The 23,114-nt window shown below is 49.7% G+C and overlaps 2 protein-coding genes, 1 long non-coding RNA gene, 1 other non-coding gene and 1 pseudogene across 4 annotated transcripts; 3 read left to right on the top strand and 2 right to left on the bottom strand.

Moving 5' to 3' along the window:
• Positions 1 to 4,075: 4,075 nt before the first annotated feature.
• On the bottom strand, positions 4,076 to 4,214 carry LOC112939496 (small nucleolar RNA Z247). The gene has a single exon (XR_003243209.1). It is a non-coding gene; the product is annotated as a small nucleolar RNA Z247 (small nucleolar RNA).
• Positions 4,215 to 9,036: 4,822 nt separating this feature from the next.
• LOC107276087 (tyrosine-sulfated glycopeptide receptor 1) lies at positions 9,037 to 12,561 on the top strand. Its single transcript, XM_015787502.3, has one exon. It carries the CDS (start codon positions 9,331 to 9,333, stop codon positions 12,559 to 12,561), a length of 3,231 nt encoding a protein of 1,076 aa, XP_015642988.1. The 5' UTR covers positions 9,037 to 9,330.
• A 918-nt stretch (positions 12,562 to 13,479) lies between these two features.
• LOC107281316 (receptor-like protein 2) lies at positions 13,480 to 15,085 on the top strand (annotated as a pseudogene).
• Positions 15,086 to 16,392: 1,307 nt separating this feature from the next.
• On the top strand, positions 16,393 to 19,922 carry LOC4341911 (tyrosine-sulfated glycopeptide receptor 1). Its single transcript, XM_015787501.3, has one exon. It carries the CDS (start codon positions 16,509 to 16,511, stop codon positions 19,737 to 19,739), a length of 3,231 nt encoding a protein of 1,076 aa, XP_015642987.1. The 5' UTR covers positions 16,393 to 16,508; the 3' UTR covers positions 19,740 to 19,922.
• Positions 19,923 to 21,577: 1,655 nt separating this feature from the next.
• On the bottom strand, positions 21,578 to 22,514 carry LOC107277397 (uncharacterized). Its single transcript, XR_001546733.3, has 2 exons — positions 22,108 to 22,514; positions 21,578 to 21,916 (listed from the first exon to the last, which is right to left on the bottom strand). It is a non-coding gene; the product is annotated as an uncharacterized lncRNA (long non-coding RNA).
• Between the last annotated feature and the right edge of the window lie 600 nt (positions 22,515 to 23,114).

Genomic DNA, 23,114 nt, shown 5'->3' with positions numbered 1-23,114 from the left:
CTCAAAATTTTTTACTTAATTACACATTAGTAATACACTAAATATCCACTCCACATACTGTGGATCCGCCCCTGGGCAAGCGGCAAGCCGGCCGGCTGGTGGGGGAGGAGGTCGCCGGGGCAAGACGGGAGAGGAGTGTGGAAATTCTGGATTGAAACGATCGCACTCGTGCTGTGCGTCGTGTTCGTGTTAATATAGATGGGAATAGCCCCCATCGTAGCTTTACACAATTGTATTTTCATCTGAACAAACCAATCCTCAAATCTAGGAGATTACATGCATGCGATATGGATCACAACAGTTCACCGAAACTAACTCTAACAGATTCCTGTTGCTATCGCATGTATAGAAGGAGATCAGCTCCTGTGTCCTTATCCTGATCCATCAGATTGACGTTAGCTGACACCCTCTCTCAACCTTGACCGGCTTAGGTTCAGGTTGCCTTTAAAATTCTCCAGAAGTCTTACTGACAGAGGCTTTGTGAAACCATCTGCAACTTGATCATTAGAGGAAACAAAATCAATTTCTAAAAGCTTTTGACTTACCCGTTCTCTAACAAAATAATAGTCAACTTCAATATGCTTTGTTCTAGCATGAAACACTGGGTTTGCAGAAAGATACTTGGCTCCAAGATTGTCACACCATATCTTTGCTGTCTGAGGACTTTTAATTCCTAGTTCTGTCAGGAGTGTTTGCACCCACATAATTTCTGCTGTTGCATTTGCAATTGCTTTATATTCAGATTCTGTGCTGGACCTGGATACTGTAGCCTGTTTTCTAGCACTCCAAGAAACTAGATTTGATCCCAGAAAAACTGCAAACCCACCAGTTGATCTTCTATCATCTAAGCTACCAGCCCAGTCTGCATCAGAGAATCCACTAACCAAAGTGGATCCAGACTTATGAATATTTAGCCCCAAACAAGTGCATTGCTTAAGATATCTTAATATTCTCTTGACAGCTATCCAATGATCTGTAGTTGGAGCATGCAAATATTGACAAACTTTGTTGACAGAAAAGGCTATATCTGGTCTAGTGAGAGTTAAATATTGTAAAGCACCAACAATACTCCTATACTGAGTAGCATCAACATCTCCCAAAGGTGTTCCTTCATGTAAAGAAAGTTTTTCACTTACTGACATAGGAGTATTTGATGGTTTACAATCCAACATTCCCACTTTCTTTAACAAATCAGCGGCGTATTTTTCTTGTGTCAAGACAATTCCATTGTGAACCTTGCTTACCTCTATACCAAGAAAGTAATGCAGCTCACCTAGATCTTTGAGAGCAAACTCTTCCTTCAAATCATGAAGAAGTGCTGTAGTTGCCCTCTCTGAAGAACTGGCTACAATAATATCATCAACATATACCAAAACAAACATAGTAATGCCTCCTTTATTGAGAAAGAACAAGGAAGTATCAGCTTTGGATCCACTAAAACCAAGATTAACAAGTTTCTTACTCAACCTCGAGAACCATGCTCGTGGTGCCTGTTTGAGTCCATATAGTGCTTTATCAAGCTTGCAAACAAAGTGTGGTTTAGTTGGATCCTCAAAGCCTGGTGGTTGCTGCATATACACTTCTTCTTCTAAATACCCATGGAGAAAGGCATTTTGCACATCTAACTGTCTAAGACTCCAACCTCTAGACACAGCCAAGGACAAAATTATTCTGATTGTAGCAGCTTTAACTACAGGACTAAATGTATCCTCATAATCAATACCATATCTCTGCTTAAACCCCTTTGCTACCAATCTCGCTTTATATCTATCCAGTGTGCCATCAGCCTTTCTCTTAATTTTATAAACCCATTTGCATCCTATGACATTTTTCCCTCTCTGAGGAGGAACTAGGTGCCAGGTTTTATTCTTAACTAAAGCATCATATTCTGAGTCCATAGCTATTTTCCAATTTCTATCCTTTAGAGCTTCTAAATCAGTAGTAGGTTCACCAGATTCTGTAAACCAGGAATTTTTGTACCTAATAGTACCATCAGTATATACCTTTTCTTTGCGAAGTCCACTTTGCAACCTGGTGCGTGGCCTGTCTTGCTCCTGTTCCGGCTGCTGTTCCGACGTCGCATCATCAGACTGGTGCTGCTGTTCTTCTTCCCCTGTCGACAGACGCACGTCAGCATCAATGACAGGAACTGACCCTCCAGTGGCAGGGTGCCGCGTGTCTGGCATGGAGCGGGAGTGCGCCGCAGCGCTGGATGGCGAGTCACCCGTGGCATCATGTGATTGGCTGTCAGCTGCTGTCTCACCAGGACTGCTGCAATCATCAGATGGCGCGGAATTTGATGCCGAATCATCATGCGACACTGCTCCATCCGGATCTTCTGTGCTTGGCGAAGGAGTAGCATCATTTTCCTGTGACTCATTTTCATCCAAAACGTCATGAGGCAACGGATTAGTCATATGGTTAGACAATTCTTCATTCCCCTTTGACCTAGCCGGACCAAATAGATCGGTAGACAGCAAGTCTATCTCAGCCCTAAGGCAAGCACCAGCGTTAGCATGAAGTTCAGAAAATGGGAAAATTGTTTCATCAAAGACAACATCCCTAGATATATAGACCCGGCCAGAGGAAACTTCTAAACACTTAAAACCTTTAAGCATGTCGCTAAAGCCAAGAAAAACACATCGCTTGGATCGAAACTGAAGTTTGTGATTGTTGTAAGGTCGAAGGTTCGGCCAACAAGCACACCCAAAAACCCTAAGAGAGGAATAATCAGGTTTCTGGTGGTGTAATTTTTCAAGAGGGCTAATATTATGGATAACTCTGCTAGGAACTCTATTGATTAAATAAGCAGCAGCTAGAACAGCTTCATCCCAAAATTTCAAAGGCATGGTGGCATGAGATAAAAGAGATAGTGCTACTTCAACTATATGACGATGTTTCCTTTCGGCTGACCCATTCTGTTGATGAGTATGAGGACAGGAAACATGATGCACTATCCCAATTTTTGAAAAGAAGGAATGAAGGGATTGATATTCACCTCCCCAGTCAGTTTGCATGGCTAGGATTTTCCTGTCAAACAGGCGTTCAACCATGGCTTGAAACTCCTGAAATGTTTCAAGTACTTGAGATTTATATTGTAACAAATAAACCCAAGTAAACTTACTAAAATCATCAATAAAACTGACATAGTATTTCTTTCTCCCAACAGATTCTGGGGCAGGACCCCATACATCAGAAAAAATAAGTTCTAGGGGATGCTGAGAAATACTTGTAGAGACAGGAAAAGGTAACTGATGACTCTTGGCTTGCTGACAAGCATTACAAACTGACTCATTTGACAAATCTAAATAAGGGAGATTGAATTTATTGACTACTTGCTTAACAATAGGAATTGAAGGATGACCCAAACGACTATGCCACCGATCTAGGGAAGGTTTGAAGACACTATAGGCTTGCTTCAGGGAAGACTGCGGCAAAGGATACAGTCTGCGCCAAGACTGTCCTTTAAGAAGAGTTCTCCTGGTGATTCGATCCTTAAGAAAGAAATGATCACGATGTAATTCAAGGAAAGCAGAGTTATCATCAACTAAACGATGTACAGAGATGAGACTTTTCTTGGTTTGTGGCACATATAAAACATTTTTTAGATGAATGTTACGACTTGGGGTATGAACAACTGTATGACCAACATGACTTATATCCATACCTGCTCCACTTGCAGTGTGGATTTGTTCACCTCCATTGTACTTCTCCTTTACTGTGAGCTTGTCCAACTCTCCAGTAATATGGTCAGTGGCGCCTGTGTCGATATACCAATTGGTATCGACGCCGTAGGAATTTGTAGTCGCCGCTGCAACATGTTTAGCATCAGGTACATAATCTTCGTCATACCTATACCAGCAGTCGGTGGCCATGTGTCCTCTCTTGAAGCACACTTGACATGTTGGGCGCTTGTCGACTCCTCCTGGTGTGCGTCCACGCCCGCGGCCACCACCTTGATTGTCGCGGCCGCGGCCCCGAGCAGCGCCTCGTCCGCCGCCACCACCACCTTGATTGCCGCGATTGGCAAGGTTGACGACAGCCTCCTGCGCTCCCCGATAGAGAGCTTGACGCGCCTCGTAGTTCAGCACTTGCGAGTATAGATCTCCTATTGTGAGTGGCTCAGAACGAGCACACACAGCAGAGACCACCTCGCTGTACCCTTCACCAAGCCCGGTAATGATGTACTGGATGAGTTCCTCATCATCCAGGGGACGGCCGCCTGCCATCACCATCTCATCACCGAGGGCTTTCATCTTGGCGAAGAATTCCGGAGTTGTCATGGTTCCCTTCTTCGCGTTGGAGAGGGCGAAGCGAGCGCTGATGGATCTTGCGCGGGTGTGGGTAGAGTACATCTCCTCAATTGCCTTCCATGCTTCGGCTGCTGTTGTGCACGTCGCAACCTGCATGAGCACATCCCTTGATAGAGATGAGAGAAGGAAGCCAAGGACCTGCTGGTCCGAGGCCTCCCAATCTTCAAACGCCGGGTTGGTTCTTTTCTCCGTCTTGCCATCAACGATGACAGACACCTCAGCGTCTGGTTTGCGGGTAGCACCAGTTAGATGCCCCAGCAATCGCGCTCCCCTGATCGCTGCGCTAATTTGCGCTTTCCAGAGGGCGTGGTTGGCCTTCCCGAGTTTCTCAGAAACTGGGTGGCCTTGAAGAGGATTGGCGGCGCTTCCTGAGTTCGACGATGAAGCCATGAGATTGATCAATTTTTGTGGAAAATGGATCAACGCTCTGATACCATGTGGAAATTCTGGATTGAAACGATCGCACTCGTGCTGTGCGCCGTGTTCGTGTTAATATAGATGGGAATAGCCCCCATCGTAGCTTTACACAATTGTATTTTCATCTGAACAAACCAATCCTCAAATCTAGGAGATTACATGCATGCGATATGGATCACAACAGTTCACCGAAACTAACTCTAACAGATTCCTGTTGCTATCGCATGTATAGAAGGAGATCAGCTCCTGTGTCCTTATCCTGATCCATCAGATTGACGTTAGCTGACAAGGAGGAGGTCCGGCGGCCGGCGACGCTGTGACGCCGGAGCGGCCGCGCAACCCTCGTCAAAGCGACTCCTGCAGTGGCCGAAATTGACTGCCTTGACACGGACGCCCATGTCCACGCACGCCACATGCGACCTCGAGGCAGAGCTCCTGCATGGCGATGGAGAGGAGGCTGCCTCCTTCTTGATGAAGGAGAACATGCCGCCGATGGTCTCGCGATGGTATGCATCGCCGCCTCGTCGTGCTCCTTGCCAAAGCCAAACGTGTGGACCGGCAGCAGATGGAGCGAGATGGAGGCGGCGAGGGGAGGAGCTGTGCGCGGGCGGCAGGGGAGGAGTGGCGCGAGGGCCAGGGGGAGGGGGGGGAGGAGCTGTGCGTGGGCGGCGAGCGGCTGGGGAGAAGCTCAGACGCCCCTCCCACGATGACTCCACTGCTCCGTCGCGACCGTCTCCCCAGGCATCATGTTCATCGAGGCCGAGTACGACGACAACTCAGCTAGCACCGTGGACATTTGTCGCCTCACCGGCAACAACGACGAGCACCACGCAGAGGCCTTCAAGCGGCTCATCCCGCCCCGCGCGTAGCTCCTCCCTCGGCAGCCTGCACCCAGTTGCTCCCCCGCCGCCCACGCCGCTCCTCCCCCGCCGCCCGCGCAGCTCATCCTATCGATGCCACCGCCCCCGCCCCCACACCCCAAACGCAGCGATCTCTATCCCTTGACGCCACTCTGACCTCCGACTCCTGACAACGCCCTAAAAACATCCACGCCGCATCGCCGCCAAGCCCCACGACGAGGGTTCTCGGCTCCAGACGACCGCCCACGCCACCACAGTCCTCGCCACCAAAAGCAGCGATCTCCGTCCCTCGCGCTGCCCCAACCTCCCACTCCCGATGAAGCCCCACCACCACCCGCCGCCACCCTCGCTGCCAACGCGGCGACCTCCGACTCCCGACGATACCCTGAGCTCCTCGACGTCACACCATTGCCTAGGCCTCCGACCAAGGCCCTCACCGTCAAACGCCTCCGGTCTCCCCCAGCAGTTGCATGTCTTCGTCCCGAACTCCGACCTCGGAGCGGTGGCCTGCTCCTGCGTCGCAGCCGCCGCCGCCTCGTCGTTCGCCGCCAGACCGGCCTCCTCCTTTCCCGCCTCGCCCCGGCGACCTCGTCCTCCACTCAGTGGCCAGCTTGCCGCTTGCCTAGAGAGGAGAAAAGTGTGTGAGAGAGAGAGGAGGAAGGGAGAGAAGGGGAAAGAGGTAGGGTGATGACGTGGCATCCTGATAGGTGGGGCCCACGTGGGTCCCACGCTAACTCAGCCGCCACATCAGATAAAACCAGGGTCAAAACCACCGAAGAACCTAAAATGAACGGTCTTGTAAGTTGAGGGATGTCAAATATCTGGTTTTGTGGTTGAGGTACCTTCTGTGTACTTTTTCCGTTCGCGGATACGTCGCTTGTGTCCTGCATGCATGTGCACTCGAGCGGGATATCGAGTCCGACACAAACGATCCAGTTAGCCGATGGCGCGTCCCTCGGTCGTATATATGCTCCCACGTCGGCCTTGAAGCTAACTCCTGCCCATGCGTTGCAATTGAAAGCACAAATGCATGAGATGTGCCTCGTACACACCAGCATCGATCGCGCATCTGACTCGAGTGTTGGTCGTCCGTGCGTTCGCCGGTGTAATTCCACATCCTCACCGCTTTCCATTTTTGGGACCTACACATCGATCGAGAGCATGTTTTCTTCATCGACCTGATTCACCTTATACTAAGTCGTTTCCCCGATGATATGGGCAATGCTAACGTACCTCGAGCCACCACCCGCTAAGCACACGGTGCACACGTGAGCCAGCGTGCCGTCGTTACCGGTGCCGTCATAGAGCGGAAGCGCCTAGGAGATACATAAAAAAAAACAGTATATATAAAAATTCAAAAAAAAATAAAAAAAAAGAAGATTAGGAGAAGAGTCTAGAGTCCATATAGTAATACAATTTATAAATAAATGAAATTCGGATATAGTAATATAATTTTAGAAATAATTGAAATTCAAAATTATGAAATAAAGAATATTGGAAGAAGAGGGAATTAATAAAGGAATATTGAAAGAAGAGTATAGAATCCATATAGTAGTACAATTTAGAAATAATTGAAATTCGAAATTAAGAAATAAGGAAAATTGAAAGAAGAGTCTAAAGTCCATATAGGAATATAATTTAAAAATAACTGAAATTCAGAATTTAAAAAAGAAATATTGAAAGAGTAATCTAGCATCAGGAATACAATATAGAAATATCTAAAATTCAGGATTTAAAAATAAAAAATATTAGAAAAAGAGTTTAGAGTCCATAAGGAAATAAAATTTATAAATAACGAAAGTTTGGAATAAAAAATATGAAATATTGGAGTAGTTTAGAGTTTATATAGGAATACAATTAAAATTCAAAATTTAAATATAATTAACAAATCATGTATATAAAACAAAATATGAATATTACACATCGGTTACTTTGGTTAAGTAAGTAGTATAGAATTTAAAATTATATTGCTATTTTAATATATGATAACAATAAAATGTGAAAATATAAATGTTATTATGTGAGGAAAAAATATAGTGATATTACTCCACACATCTTGTTTGTAGAATTTTTTTAGTGTTATTGTCATTCTTCTCCCTACGCCTGCTTTGTGGATGCTGCTTGCGCGCCACCTGTTTTGCGTACCAAATCGTTTATTAATTATGCTCCTTCTGGCACACATGGCACAATAAAACAACACAAATTTGACTATGAGTAGCTTTAGTATATTCAAAACTAAATTTGTTTATTTTGCTTCTCTTTCTGTAGGTCGGCTTTGAACATTAAATTTTGCAAGATGGTAGGTGCCTACTATATAAAATGCTGCTAACTCTTCCTACAGTTTCTTATGACGGTTTTCTTAATTGATGATCGAGGTTAAAAAAAATTTCCCGAATAAGAATTGAATATTGCATCCTCAGAAGTCAGAACCAGGAAGTCAACCTGGAGGCCTTACTTTGTACTCCTAGTAGCTTGAATCGCCTGGCATTGCAACCAGGAATCCACCTGTTCACGTTGCCCGCGTCGGCCGCAGGAGCCGCGCGCGCTGCGGAATACAACATCCGCTGAAAAACAGCCGAACAGTTGCCATCACGACTCGCCCAGCGAGTGACGTCGACGAATATTAACTGGAGATTTTCTGCTATTTCGTCCACGCCGGATCAAACTTTCACTTAAGCAACTAACCAAAACATTAAAGCTAGTGGTAATGTGCATTTGTGCAACTTGGGGGGGGGGGGGTCTTAAACTAGTCGTAATTAGCTGCCCTCTCCAGAAGTCAACCCACTCTTCCTTCGGTTTGTATTTCAGCAGTGCTGCTGGACAGCTAATCTTTCCCATAAGTGTGGCATCAATAGCCACTCTACCTATCCTTTTTGCGCTCAGGAGCTTAAGACGTGAACCACATCCTACTCGACTGTGTGTTCGCTCGATAGACCTGGCACCGTGTGTTGTCGCCCCTTAGCTGGACTGCCCTCTCCTCCTCCGTGGCATTTCGCTTCAAGACTAGTGACCGTCTTCTAGGGCTTGCTTACCTGAGCACCTTTGCTCCGGTTTTGACTACTTGGTCCTCCTGATCTCTTGGCGGTTGCGGGAGGAGTGAAACTCCAAGGTTTTCGACTTGACACTCCGCTCGGTCTTTGTGGTTTTAGAGTCCATCAATTTGGAAGGCCGTCTGTGGTCTTCCGTAGGCATTGCCGCTTTTGGGGGTTTGCTGAGAGTGTAGGGTGGCTCTGCCTCCTCCCTCTTGTTGTCCTGGAGTAGCCTTTTTTCACAATAGTTTTTCCATTCTTTTCCTTTTGGTTTTTCTTTCTCCCCCCCCCCCCCCCCCCCCCGGCATAAGCATGTCTGACCGATTGCGTCGTATAACAAAAACTCTTTTTCTTCTAATATATTGATGGGCAATCCTTTTGCATGTTTGCGAAAAAAAAAGTCAACCCGCAGGTTATGTGTCCTTTTCCAGATATAGAAATCATAATATGGGGATGTACTGAAGCATCGCCTAGCTTTTTAATCTATGGATGTGTTGTATACTTGTATAGAAACTCAACACATGATGGATGTGTGCCACCATGCTGATGGCACAGTTGACTCGCATTACAAAATGCAGTTCAGTACAGTTTAAGGTCAGATAAACGTATCGTCATATACAACAGTAGAACTCTCCAATCAGATCAACCGCGGTGGACTTGGACCGCGATGCTCGCCGTAGTGATCATCATGCCACGATAGAGAGTAAGGAGATGGGTTGCCACCAGGTCGTCGTTACGGGAGTTCTTGTGCTGGTTTTGGCCGCCTCCGTCAGCGATCGTGCAGCTGCGTGCGTCGAGGCCGAGAGGGAGGCGTTGCTGTCCTTCCTCGCCGAGGCCGCGCCGCCGGCAGGCGATGGCATCGTCGGCGAGTGGCAACGGTCGCCAGACTGCTGCACGTGGGACGGCGTGGGGTGCGGCGACGACGGCGAGATCACGCGTCTGTCGCTGCCGGGGCGTGGGCTCGGCGGGACGATCTCGCCGTCGATCGGCAACCTCACCGCGCTCGTGTATCTCAACCTATCCGGCAACGACCTCTCCGGCCCTTTCCCCGACGTGCTGTTCTTCCTGCCCAATGTCACCATTGTTGACGTCAGCTACAACTGCATCTCCGACGAGCTACCTGACATGCTGCCGCCGGCGGCGGCGGACATTGTCCAAGGTGGCCTCTCGCTTCAGGTGCTCGACGTGTCGAGCAATCTCTTGGCGGGGCAGTTCCCGTCCGCGATCTGGGAGCACACGCCGCGCCTCGTGTCGCTGAATGCCAGCAACAACAGCTTTCGTGGCACGATCCCGTCCTTGTGCGTGAGCTGCCCGGCGCTCGCCGTTCTTGACCTCTCCGTCAACATGCTCACCGGGGCTATCTCCCCCGGGTTCGGCAACTGCTCGCAGCTGCGCGTTCTCAGCGCCGGCCGCAACAACCTCACCGGCGAGCTCCCCGGCGACATCTTCGACGTGAAGTCGCTGCAACATCTCCATCTCCCGTCTAATCAGATTGAAGGCCGGCTTGATCATCCGGAGTGCATCGCGAAGCTGACCAATCTTGTTACGCTTGATCTGAGCTATAATCTGCTCGCCGGCGAACTGCCGGAGTCGATCAGCCAGATCACGAAGCTGGAAGAGGTCCGACTCATTCATAACAACCTCACCGGAAAACTCCCACCGGCATTGAGCAACTGGACCAGCCTCCGGTGCATCGACCTCCGGTCGAACAGGTTCACCGGCGACCTCACGGGCATTGACTTCTCCGGCCTCGACAACCTCACCATCTTCGACGTGGACTCCAACAACTTCACTGGCACCATCCCGCCGAGCATCTACTCCTGCACGGCGATGAAGGCGCTGCGCGTCAGCCACAACCTCATCGGCGGGCAAGTCGCGCCGGAGATCAGCAACCTGAAAGAGCTCCAATTCTTGTCGCTGACAATCAACTCCTTCGTCAACATCAGCGGCATGTTCTGGAATCTCAAGGGCTGCACGAGCCTCACCGCGCTGCTCGTGTCCTACAACTTCTACGGCGAGGCGCTGCCGGACGCCGGCTGGGTCGGCGACCACATCAAGAGCGTCCGGGTGATTGTGATGGAGAACTGCGCGCTGACGGGCACGATCCCGTCGTGGCTGTCGAAGCTGCAAGACCTCAACATTCTGAATCTCTCCGGCAATCGCCTCACCGGGCCGATCCCGAGCTGGCTCGGCGGCATGTCGAAGCTGTACTACCTGGACCTGTCCGGCAACCTCCTGTCCGGGGAGATACCGCCGTCGTTGAAGGAGATACGGTTGCTGACGTCCGAGCAGGCCATGGCAGAGTTCAATCCAGGCCATCTCCCGCTCATGTTCTCCGTGAAGCCGGACAGGCGAGCCGCGGATCGGCAGGGCCGCGGGTACTACCAGCTGTCGGGCGTTGCCGCAACGCTCAACTTGAGCGACAACGGCATCACCGGCACGATCTCGCCGGAAGTCGGGAAGCTGAAGACGCTCCAAGTGCTCGACGTCAGTTACAACAACCTCTCCGGCGGCATCCCGCCGGAGCTGAGCAACCTCACCAAGCTGCAGATTCTTGACTTGCGATGGAACCACCTGACCGGGACGATCCCTCCTTCGCTCAACGAGCTCAACTTCCTCGCCATCTTCAACGTCGCGTACAACGACCTCGAGGGGCCGATCCCGACCGGCGGCCAGTTCGACGCGTTCCCGCCAAGAAGCTTCAAGGGGAATCCGAAGCTCTGTGGTCTGGTGATTTCTGTCCCATGTAGCAACAAATTCGAGGCTAGGTACCATACTTCGTCCAAGGTCGTGGGGAAGAAGGTCCTGATCGCCATCGTTCTTGGAGTTTCATTTGGTCTGGTCATTCTCATCGTCTCCCTCGGATGCCTTGTGATTGCCGTCAGAAGAGTCATGTCTAATGGAGCGGTTCATGATGGCGGGAGAGGCGTGGGTGCCTCACTGTTCGACTCCATGTCGTCGGAGCTGTACAATGATAATGATAGCTCCAAGGACACGATCTTTTTCATGTCGGAGGTCGCCGGCGAGGCGGCGAAGGCCGTGACGTTCGTCGACGTTCTGAAGGCGACCAACAACTTCAGCCCGGCGAACATCATCGGCTCGGGCGGGTACGGCCTGGTGTTCCTCGCCGAGATGGAGGACGGCGCCCGGCTCGCCGTGAAGAAGCTGAACGGCGACATGTGCCTGGTGGAGCGGGAGTTCCAGGCGGAGGTGGAGGCGCTGTCCGCGACGCGCCACGAGAACCTCGTCCCGCTCCTGGGCTTCTGCATCCGCGGGCGGCTGCGGCTGCTGATCTACCCGTACATGGCGAACGGCAGCCTCGAGGACTGGCTGCACGAGCGCCACGCCGGTGGTGGCGCCCCGCAGCAGCTGGACTGGCGCGCCAGGCTCAACATCGCGCGCGGCGCCAGCCGCGGCGTCCTCCACATCCACGAGCGCTGCAAGCCCCACATCGTGCACCGCGACATCAAGTCGAGCAACATCCTCCTCGACGAGGCCGGCGAGGCCCGCGTCGCCGACTTCGGGCTGGCGCGCCTCATCCTCCCCGACCGGACGCACGTCACGACGGAGCTGGTCGGCACGCCGGGGTACATCCCGCCGGAGTACGGCCAGGCGTGGGTGGCGACGCTGCGCGGCGACATCTACAGCTTCGGCGTCGTGTTGCTGGAGCTGCTCACGGGGAGGCGGCCCGTGGAGACATTGCCGCCGCCGCAGGGGCAGCAGTGGGAGCTCGTCCGGTGGGTGATGCAGATGCGGTCGCAAGGGAGGCACGCCGAGGTGCTCGACCCGCGGCTGAGGGGCAATGGCGACGAGGCACAGATGCTGAACATGCTCGACCTCGCATGCCTCTGCGTCGACTCGACGCCGTTCAGCCGGCCGGAGATACAGGATGTGGTCAGATGGCTCGACAACGTCGACACCATTGGCAGAGCAGACGTCTGATCAGGCTCTCCGAAACGGGGCATTCTGTTCGCTGCGCAGGTGTCACAATGAAATTATTGACAGTAATCTGAACACTGGAAATCACGTGTTGCTGGAGGCCTGGAGCAGCGAGTTGCTTAACCATCCTGTAGAATGGCACTCTCAAAGTGTTCCAAATTTCAGATCCAGAAACTTCTGTGAGACTAAGCAGCTGGTACATCTGTCTCGGCCCGTAAAACACGTCGGCCCATTTCAGATGGATGCAGACAGGGGAGTTCTGGACTTCTGAGAAATGCAAGATCCTACCTCACTGGTGTGTAAGATTCATCTAAATTACTACTTCATTTTAGTTGCTACCAGTGTGCTCCATTCATGTGCAAACACAAAACAACTTGTAAATTCCCATGCATGCAAAGCGCCACCGTTGTTTGGGCCAACACACAAGGCCTGCAATGTATTCTTTGAAATGGTATGAGTAGTTCGGTAACACAAAAAGGTCAAAAACACAATTAGCACAAATGGTATGTAAATTCCCATGTATTGTACCTCCAGTGAATCCTCCATAATACGGCTCGCCTTACCTACAAAATTTTGGTCCAAGCTGCGGACTTCAGTATGGCAAATCACACATCTAATCAGAGATATGCTACTATATATAACAGGGAAATGCTAACTGGTGGTTCTACGTGACTGTACTTGCCCAGGAATTTCACTCCATTATTTTTGCATCGTGTGGACATCATTCTCTGACTTTGTCTTAGACTTAGAGATGAACATCATTCTTAGCTCTGACTTTCAGGTTGGATATCATGACATTCAGAGAATGAAACTTCAGATTCTGTTATTTGCACTATGTACAGCCTCCCTATGATTTCATTTCTCGTGTTTCCAGTCCAGATTCAGAAACAAATCCCCCATGCCTTTTGGGAGCTTTGTGTTATGCTGTTGCTGCTGCTCACCTTTGCCTCTCCCACCAGTTCCTTCATATAGCAGGAGCAGAGCTCCCTCGACTTCGTTGCGCAGCTCTCACCTGAACACAACGGCAGCCTCAACATGTCGTGGGCGTTAGGTACTGACTGCTGTTCATGGGAAGGGATCAACTGCAGAGGTGAAAACACAGTCAGAGATATCTCGCTGCCTTCCAAAGGCCTTGCAGGGAGCATCTCTCCATCCCTTAGCAATCTCACCAAGTTGTTGCACCTCAACCTCTCCCACAATTCTCTCTCCGGTGGTCTACCAATGGATTCGTTGTTGTTCAGCAGCATCGCTGTCCTTGATGTCAGCTTCAACCACCTAGATGGTCCACTTCAAGAGCTGCAGTCATCAAATCCTAGCCTTTCCCTTCCACTACAGGTAATGAATATCTCCAGCAATTTTTTTCACAGGACAATTTCCATCAGCAGTACGGAAATGATGAAAAACCTGGTTGCTCTGAATGCAAGTAACAACAGCTTTACAGGACAGATACCAGCATCTATCTGCATCAGCACCCCATCATTTGCAGTGCTTGATCTTTGGTCATTTGGTGCAACCAATTCAGATGCAGAATTTCCCCAAAAGTACGCAATTGTTCCATGTTGAGAGTGCTCAAGGATGGACACACAACGTTACTGGAGCTATCCCTAATGAGCTCTTCAGTTATACATCATTGGAGCACCTCTCTTTTCCTTTACAAGGAGTTCTTGATAGTTATCACATAGTCAAACTTGGTAATCTGACATTCTGACTGTCCTTGATCTTGGATCAACTGGGATCAGTGGCAAGATCCCAAACTCTATAGGCCAGTTGAATAAAAAGAACTCTATAGGCCAGTTGAGAAGATTGGAGGAGCTCCACTTAGACAACAATAACATGGTAGGTGAGCTGCCATCAGCACTAGGTAACCGCACAAATCTCAGATTCATTACCCTCAGAGGCAATCGATTTACTGGAGATCTTGGCAAAGTCCACTCCACAATGTTGGATCTCAAAATTCCCAATTTTTCCATGAATAACTTCACTGTTACAATTCATGAAAGCATCTACTCCTCCAGCAATCTCATTGCGTTATGGCTGGCTTTCAACCGCTTTCATGGGCATATCTCACAAAGAATAGGCGAGCTAAACTATCCTAAAGTTCCTCTCCTTCCTTTCAATTACCAACAACTCTTTTACCAATATCACAAATACACTTCAGATGCTCAAAAACATGCAATAACCTCACCTATCTGCTAGCAGGAACCAATTTCAAGGGGGAAATCATTCCGCAGGATGAAACAATTCATGGTTTTGAGAACCTTCAGGTACTCACCTTGGATGGTTGCCCACCGGTTGGATAAATCCCTCTTTGGCTGTCAAAGATCATAAAGTTGGAGGTGCTAGATTTGTTAAGCAATCAACTCACTGGAGTACTGGACCGAATACCATCCTGGATTAATGATTTGTATCTCCTATTATATCAAACTACAGGCTTACAGGAGATATTCCATCTAGCATCTACGTTGATGAACATGCCGATGTTACTATCAGAAAAGAAACCTGCCACTTTGGACCTCAAACTCCTTGACTTGCCTGTATATCGGACACCACTATGTCAATATTGCCTGATCAGTACCAATTTCAGCTCGAACAAATCTGCAGCCTCACAGGCCTGCAAGGCTGCAAGTACTAGACTTGTCAAACGACCTCTCTCAACCTGATCCCCACTTATACTGCATCATTGTTCGCATCCCTGCTCACAACCACGTATTGTTACTGATTTAGCCGGTAACTTCAAATAGCATGACTTAAAATGTTTAGGACATAACGATTGATGATTCAATTATATGAATAAAACTACTCTATAGACAAACTCTGAGCAAATGCTACTGCATAAACGAAGTGCTACTATTCTTGGACATAGCTACCATATGCAATCTCTAGATTTGAACCCATTAGAAGCTAGAGCCAAAGTGCACAAAAATTCTAATTCGTTGAGCCCTCGGAGTTTTCCCCAATCCCCATAATACAGCGAAAATAATAGGGTTACCTGAGTACTTATTTTTGCGAGGAAAATAGTCCTGAACAAGAGAGTAAACAGAGGATTAATTGAATGCGTACCTTCTGCCGTGATTCGCTTCGCACTGCAAGTTTTTGCAACCAGGAATCCCCGCCCGTGCCCCGTTGCCCGCGTCGGCCGCGGCTCGCGCGGCCTCACGGAGAACTAGAGCCGCTTCGCCTCGCCGGTTCGCCGCCACAGCAGGGTAGCCAGGCTACACCCCCGGGTGTGGCTGGATTGCTCGGCGGGAGGGTGAAGCCCGTACGCTCGCCGCGCACCTCCGCCCCCAGCCGCCGCCGCCGCCGCCGCCGCTCGCCCACGGGCTTGCCGTTGCGGCCATGGCGGCGAGAGGAACGACGACGACGTGCTACGCCTCCACGGCCTACGGGTTGTCATGTGGACTTCAGGTATGGGCCCATGGGCCAGAAGGATAGTCCAGAATACAATATCTTCTGGATAACCGCTAAACAGTTGCGTGACGTCGACGAATTAACTGGAGCTTTCGTCAACGCCGTATCAATTCACGCTCATCAACCACGACATTAATGCTCTAGATAATGTGCAACTTTGGTCTTAGACAGCTCCTCCACGCCCAATCAGCCAGAAAAGCCCAGCTTCAGAAGTGAAGTCAAACTTGCCAACAAAAGCATATGGCGTATACGGAGTACATTTCTTAAAAATATTATAGTAAGTACAAACAGAAATTATATCCTGAAGAATCGGTTTAATCAAAATTTGATCCGAACCTGATCCCCGGAGCACGACGTGCACGGCGACGCACTACGCTGCAGTTGACTCGGATTAATATACTTCCCCTCCCCATTTCAGTTCAGTTCAGTTCAGCATTAGATAACTTATCGCCGGATTCAACGGCGAACTCTCCAATCAAATCGGCCGGGATGGAGTTTGACTTCCGCCACGCTCGATAGCTCGACGTGGTGATCATGCCACGATGGAGACGAGTGGCCGAGTCGTCGTGGTCGTCTCTGGAGTTCTTGTGCTGCTTTTAGCCATCTCCATTTGCGGGCGCGCAGCTGCCTGCGCCGAGGCGGAGAGGGCGGCCTTGCTGTCCTTCCTCGCCGAGGCCTCGCCGCCGGCGGGGGATGCCATCGTCGCCGACTGGCGAGGATCGCCGGACTGCTGCAGGTGGGATGGCGTGGGGTGCGGCGGCGCAGGCGACGGCGATGGCGCGGTCACGCGTCTGTCGCTGCCGGGACGCGGATTCAACGGGACGATCTCGCCGTCGATTGGCAACCTCACCGGGCTCACGCACCTCAACCTGTCCGGCAACAGCCTCGCCGGCCAGTTCCCAGAGGTGCTCTTCTCCCTGCCCAATGTCACCGTCGTCGACGTCAGCTACAACTGCCTCTCCGGCGAGCTACCTAGCGTGGCGACGGGCGCCGCTGCCCGCGGCGGCCTCTCGCTGGAGGTGCTCGACGTGTCGAGCAACCTCTTGGCGGGGCAGTTCCCGTCCGCGATCTGGGAGCACACGCCGCGCCTCGTGTCGCTGAATGCCAGCAACAACAGCTTCCATGGCTCGATCCCCTCCTTGTGCGTGAGCTGCCCGGCTCTCGCCGTTCTTGACCTCTCCGTCAACGTGCTCAGCGGGGTCATCTCCCCCGGGTTCGGCAACTGCTCGCAGCTGCGCGTTCTCAGCGCCGGCCGCAACAACCTCACCGGCGAACTCCCCGGCGAGCTCTTCGACGTGAAGCCGCTCCAGCACCTGCAGCTCCCGGCGAACCAGATAGAAGGCCGGCTTGATCAGGATAGCCTCGCCAAGCTGACGAATCTGGTCACGCTTGATCTGAGCTATAATTTGTTCACCGGTGAATTGCCGGAGTCGATCAGCAAGATGCCGAAGCTGGAGGAGCTCCGGCTCGCCAATAACAACCTCACCGGAACGCTCCCGTCAGCGTTGAGCAACTGGACCAGCCTCCGGTTCATCGACCTCCGGTCGAACAGCTTCGTCGGGAACCTCACGGACGTTGACTTCTCCGGCCTCCCCAACCTCACCGTCTTCGACGTGGCGTCCAACAACTTCACCGGCACGATGCCACCGAGCATCTACTCCTGCACGGCGATGAAGGCGCTGCGCGTCAGCCGCAACGTCATGGGCGGGCAGGTCTCGCCGGAGATCGGCAACCTGAAACAGCTCGAATTCTTCTCGTTGACAATCAACTCCTTCGTCAACATCAGCGGCATGTTCTGGAACCTCAAGGGCTGCACGAGCCTCACCGCGCTGCTCGTGTCCTACAACTTCTACGGCGAGGCGCTGCCGGACGCCGGCTGGGTCGGCGACCACGTCAGGAGCGTCCGCGTGATTGTGATGCAGAACTGCGCGCTGACCGGCGTGATCCCGTCATGGCTGTCGAAGCTGCAGGACCTCAACATCTTGAATCTCTCCGGCAACCGGCTCACCGGCCCGATCCCGAGCTGGCTCGGCGCCATGCCGAAGCTGTACTACGTCGACCTCTCCGGGAACCAGCTGTCCGGGGTGATACCGCCGTCGCTGATGGAGATGCGGCTACTGACGTCGGAGCAGGCCATGGCGGAATTCAATCCAGGACATCTCATCCTGATGTTCTCTCTGAATCCGGACAACGGAGCGGCGAACCGGCAGGGCCGCGGTTACTACCAGCTGTCAGGCGTCGCCGCGACGCTCAATTTCGGCGAGAACGGCATCACCGGCACGATCTCGCCGGAGGTCGGCAAGCTGAAGACGCTGCAGGTGTTCGACGTCAGTTACAACAACCTCTCCGGCGGCATCCCGCCGGAGCTGACCGGCCTCGACAGATTGCAGGTGCTCGACTTGCGCTGGAACCGCCTGACAGGGACGATCCCTTCTGCGCTCAACAAGCTAAACTTCCTCGCCGTCTTCAACGTCGCACACAACGACCTCGAGGGGCCGATCCCCACGGGCGGCCAGTTCGACGCGTTCCCGCCGAAGAATTTCATGGGGAACCCGAAGCTTTGCGGCCGGGCGATCTCTGTGCCTTGTGGCAACATGATCGGCGCGACGAGAGACGATGATCCGGACAAGCACGTCGGGAAGAGGGTCCTCATCGCCATCGTTCTTGGTGTCTGCATTGGCCTCGTTGCTCTGGTCGTCTTCTTGGGATGCGTTGTGATCACCGTCAGAAAAGTGATGTCCAATGGAGCTGTCCGTGACGGCGGCAAAGGCGTGGAGGTGTCCCTGTTCGACTCCATGTCGGAGTTGTACGGCGATTGCTCCAAAGACACGATCCTGTTCATGTCGGAGGCCGCCGGTGAGGCGGCGAAGAGATTGACGTTCGTGGACATCTTGAAGGCGACCAACAACTTCAGCCAGGAGAGAATCATCGGGTCGGGCGGCTATGGCCTGGTGTTCCTGGCCGAGTTGGAGGATGGCGCCCGGCTCGCCGTGAAGAAGCTCAACGGCGACATGTGCCTGGTGGAGCGGGAGTTCCAGGCGGAGGTGGAGGCGCTGTCCGCGACGCGCCACGAGAACCTCGTCCCGCTCCTGGGCTTCTGCATCCGCGGGCGCCTGCGGCTGCTGCTCTACCCGTACATGGCGAACGGCAGCCTCCACGACTGGCTGCACGAGCGGCGTGCCGGTGGCGCGGGCGCGGCGCCGCAGCTGCTGGACTGGCGCGCCAGGCTCAACGTCGCGCGCGGCGCCAGCCGCGGCGTGCTCTACATCCACGAGCAGTGCAAGCCCCAGATCGTGCACCGCGACATCAAGTCGAGCAACATCCTCCTCGACGAGGCCGGCGAGGCCCGCGTCGCCGACTTCGGTCTGGCGCGCCTCATCCTCCCCGACCGGACACACGTCACGACGGAGCTGGTCGGCACGCCGGGGTACATCCCGCCGGAGTACGGCCAGGCGTGGGTGGCGACGCGTCGCGGCGACGTGTACAGCTTCGGCGTCGTGCTGCTGGAGCTGCTCACGGGAAGACGCCCCGTCGAGGCGGCCTCGCCGCCGCACGGGCAGCAGCGGGAGCTCGTCCGGTGGGTGCTGCAGATGCGGTTGCAGGGGAGACAGGCCGAGGTGCTCGACACGCGGCTGAGCGGAGGCAACGAGGCGCAGATGCTGTACGTGCTCGACCTCGCATGCCTCTGCGTCGACTCGACGCCGTTCAGCCGACCGGCGATACAAGAAGTGGTTAGCTGGCTCGACAACGTCGACACCATCGGCAGATCATGACATTTGAGCCTCATTTGCTAACATCGATACTGTGTGCGAACTGAGCGTTCTGTGATGCGAAATTGGGAGTAATCTCATGTAAATTCAGTCATTAGCAGTAACCGGAGATGGAAACTAGGCACTGGAAAATCTATCTATTATATTATTAAAGGAATAGAAAAAAGGAGTCTCCACGTTCGCTCTCATGGCCTAGAAATTCTCACATTAATCGAAGAAAAAGAAAAAGCAGAGTCCATATAGAAATACAATTTAGAAATAGCTGAAATTCGGAATTAGAAAATAAGAAATATTAGAAGAGGAGACTAGAGTCCATATAGAAATACAATTTAGAAATTGTTGAAATTCGGAATTAAAAAATAAGGAATATTTGAAGAGGAGACTAGAGTCCATATAGAAATACAATTAAGAAATAACTGAAATTCGGAATTAAAAAATAAGAAATATTTGAAGAGGAGACTAGAGTCCATATAGAAATACAATTAGGAAATAACTGAAATTCGGAATTAAAAATAAGGAATATTAGAATTAGAGAATAGAGTCCATATAGAAATACAATTAGGAAATAACTGAAATTTGAAATTAAAAATAAGGAATATTAGAAGTAGAGTATAGAGTCGTAGAAATACAATTATGAAATAACTTAAATTCGTAATTAAAAATAAGGAATATTAGAAGTAGAGGATAGAGTCTATATAGAAATACAATTAAGAAAATAAAATAGAAATTTGGAATTAAAAAATAAGGAATATTAGAAGTAGAGTATAGAGTCCATATAGGAATTTAAAACTAACTAAAATTTGGAATAAACATAATAAAATTAAAAGTAGAGTTTAGAGTCCGTATAAAAATACAATTTATAAATAAATAAAATTAGAAATTAAGAAAAACGTGGGAAGAAGAGTTTAAAGTCAATATAGGAATACAATTTAGAAGTAACTGAAATTCAAAATTTAAAATTAAAGAATATTGAAAGATGAGTTTAGAGTCCACATAGAAATACAATTAGAAATAATAAAAATTCAGAAATAAATATAAATAATATTGAAAGAAGAGCATAGAGTCTATATAAAAATACAATTTACAAAAAATTCGGAATTAAAAAATAGAAATATTAAAAGACGAGTCTAGAGTCCATATAGGAATATATATAATTTACAAATAACTAAAATTTGATATTAAAAATAATTAATAACTAACACGTATATAAAATACAATATAAATATTACACATTAGTAGTTTTGTAAAGTTATTGCAAAATTTAAAATTATATTGTCATTTTAATATATTTGAATAATATAATGAGAAAATATATATGCTATTATTTGAGAGAAAATATAATGATGCTAGCCGCGTAATCTGCGCGGGCCATCATGCTAGTTATGGTGTATAAGTATAGAGATGCGCGTGAATGGGGAGGATTTAGCAAAATGTACATTTGTACGTTCTGATTCGGATTGTGAATAGTGGAAGAATTCCATAATTTCAGTCTTTCAGAGCCTAAAACCTCTGACAAACGAGGCAGAAGGTCCATCGGTTTCAGACTTTCAAGGCTTTCAGCCCGTGAAGCACGAAGCCCTTTTTGTCCAGGCCCATGTTCAAAATGAGTTTATCTGTTCTTTTAAGGCCTGTTTTGGATATCATGGGCCTATTTTGTGCATTGCAGCTTGCAGACATACTACTGTACTTCGTAATACCGAGTATTCTACTACGATTCTTGTAATTCTTTGCAGTGGAGCTTTTGTTGGTCTGAACTTGAAGCATTACATGATAGTAGCACCTGCATCTTCTTTGTACATATATGTTTAGCGTTGCATGTTGGGTATTTGGATGTGCACAACTAGGGAAAAAGAACATCTGACTTCCTCCATGTACCACCAACTTATATTACAGATGCTAACTCAACAAAATAAATAAGTACAAGTACTAGTAGAAGTGTAGAACATGAAAGGGAAATGGCCTGCCATAAACCAGCCAGCTAACTATTACAGTACAGTATTACTCCCAAACTAACTAATTAACTTACACTAGAAAATACCTATAGAAAAAGGAAATTGAAAAAAAAACTAGGACTACAAAACTGAAAAGCTACCAGTACACAGGTTCAACCTCCCCAAGCTCTGCTTCTCGTAGGCAATCACCCATATAGATGCTTAGGTTTGTTCACTTGAAGCCGTACACTGCAATAAGAATTGAAGAGAATGCACAAATCAGTTGATGTTGCATAAAATTGAGGCGCCCATTTCAAACAGAACCAGATGAATTTCATAAGAAATAGTCCAGTTTCTAAGCGAAGCCTACAAGTAAAAAACTGTGACAAAAATTTTGGCACTGACGACGATGAAAAACTGTATATCAGCAGTGTGTATACCTCATCTGTTCTGGATGGGATTCCAGCCGGATCTGGGAACACGTCGACGGCCGAAGCTCGCCGCCGTCGCAGGCTGCTTGAAGGGCTTATTCGCACCATCAACTCTCATTTGCTGCTGCTGCTGACCGGCCCTATGCTGGCTCGACGTCGCCGCCGGCGACACCAGCAGCCGCCGCGGCTGCCACCTTCTTCCTTCACTCTCAGCTAAAGACGACGACGTCAAACACAGCAACAACACGAGCAGCAGCAGCAACGCTGCCCGGTGAGAAACAGAAGCAACCCTGCAAGAACCCATGAATTTTCTGAAGCTGCTGCTGCTGCTGCAATATTCTTGTGCGAGTTGTGCTTGGGGCAGTGTGGAGATGAGGGTATGTAGTGGGGGGAGGTGTGGATTGGAGCAAGGATCGAGGAGAGATGGTGGGAGTTAACGTGGGCTTTGGGGTGGTTTTATTTCGGATTCTGATACTCTAATCCATCTCTATGACCAGTAGCAACTAGCAAGCGCCGCTCCTAAGCGGGTCGGATCTTTGATCTTGGCGGCAATTCAGATCATTCAAACCCAACTCATGCATGGTTCCAAATTTCAAATTTTTTTTTTAAAAAATATATATATCAAATTTCAAATTCAGTAATACATTTTTTTGGCCGGATGAGGGGTTACAGGTTTACAAGACTGCAGATTTCAACAATAACATGTCGAAGCGCCGAAAGGCACGCTACCTGAAGTGGTTCAGAGCGAAAAATGCTTGACCTGCTACAGTAATACATGTAACTCGCTATATTCCGAATGACCAAATGATGCAACAAAATTTTAATGGATTCGGGTGTCACTAGATCTGAACCCGTAATCTACAAGTAACCAAGATATTAGTAGTCACTAATCTGAGCATCCTGTAGTTGGAATTCATGTGCTAGTAATTAAATTTTTCTGGTTCCCAGTGGGGGAAGTCAGGCATCATGTGCTGCAGCTTTGACTGTACTGAAAAACTTTTGGTATTGGCCTAAGA

This window comes from Oryza sativa, chromosome 6, assembly GCF_034140825.1.
Source record: "Oryza sativa Japonica Group chromosome 6, ASM3414082v1".
Taxonomy (NCBI): Eukaryota; Viridiplantae; Streptophyta; class Magnoliopsida; order Poales; family Poaceae; genus Oryza; species Oryza sativa.
The sequence above is the reverse complement of the archived record's forward strand: the minus strand, read 5'-3'. Positions and strand labels throughout refer to the sequence as shown.

What these genes read in the sequence shown, in the direction of transcription:
- LOC4341911 (XM_015787501.3), top strand. Translation starts at nt 16,509, where the DNA reads ATGGAGACGAGTGGCCGAGTCGTCGTGGTCGTCTCTGGAGTTCTTGTG.
- LOC107276087 (XM_015787502.3), top strand. Translation starts at nt 9,331, where the DNA reads ATGGGTTGCCACCAGGTCGTCGTTACGGGAGTTCTTGTGCTGGTTTTG.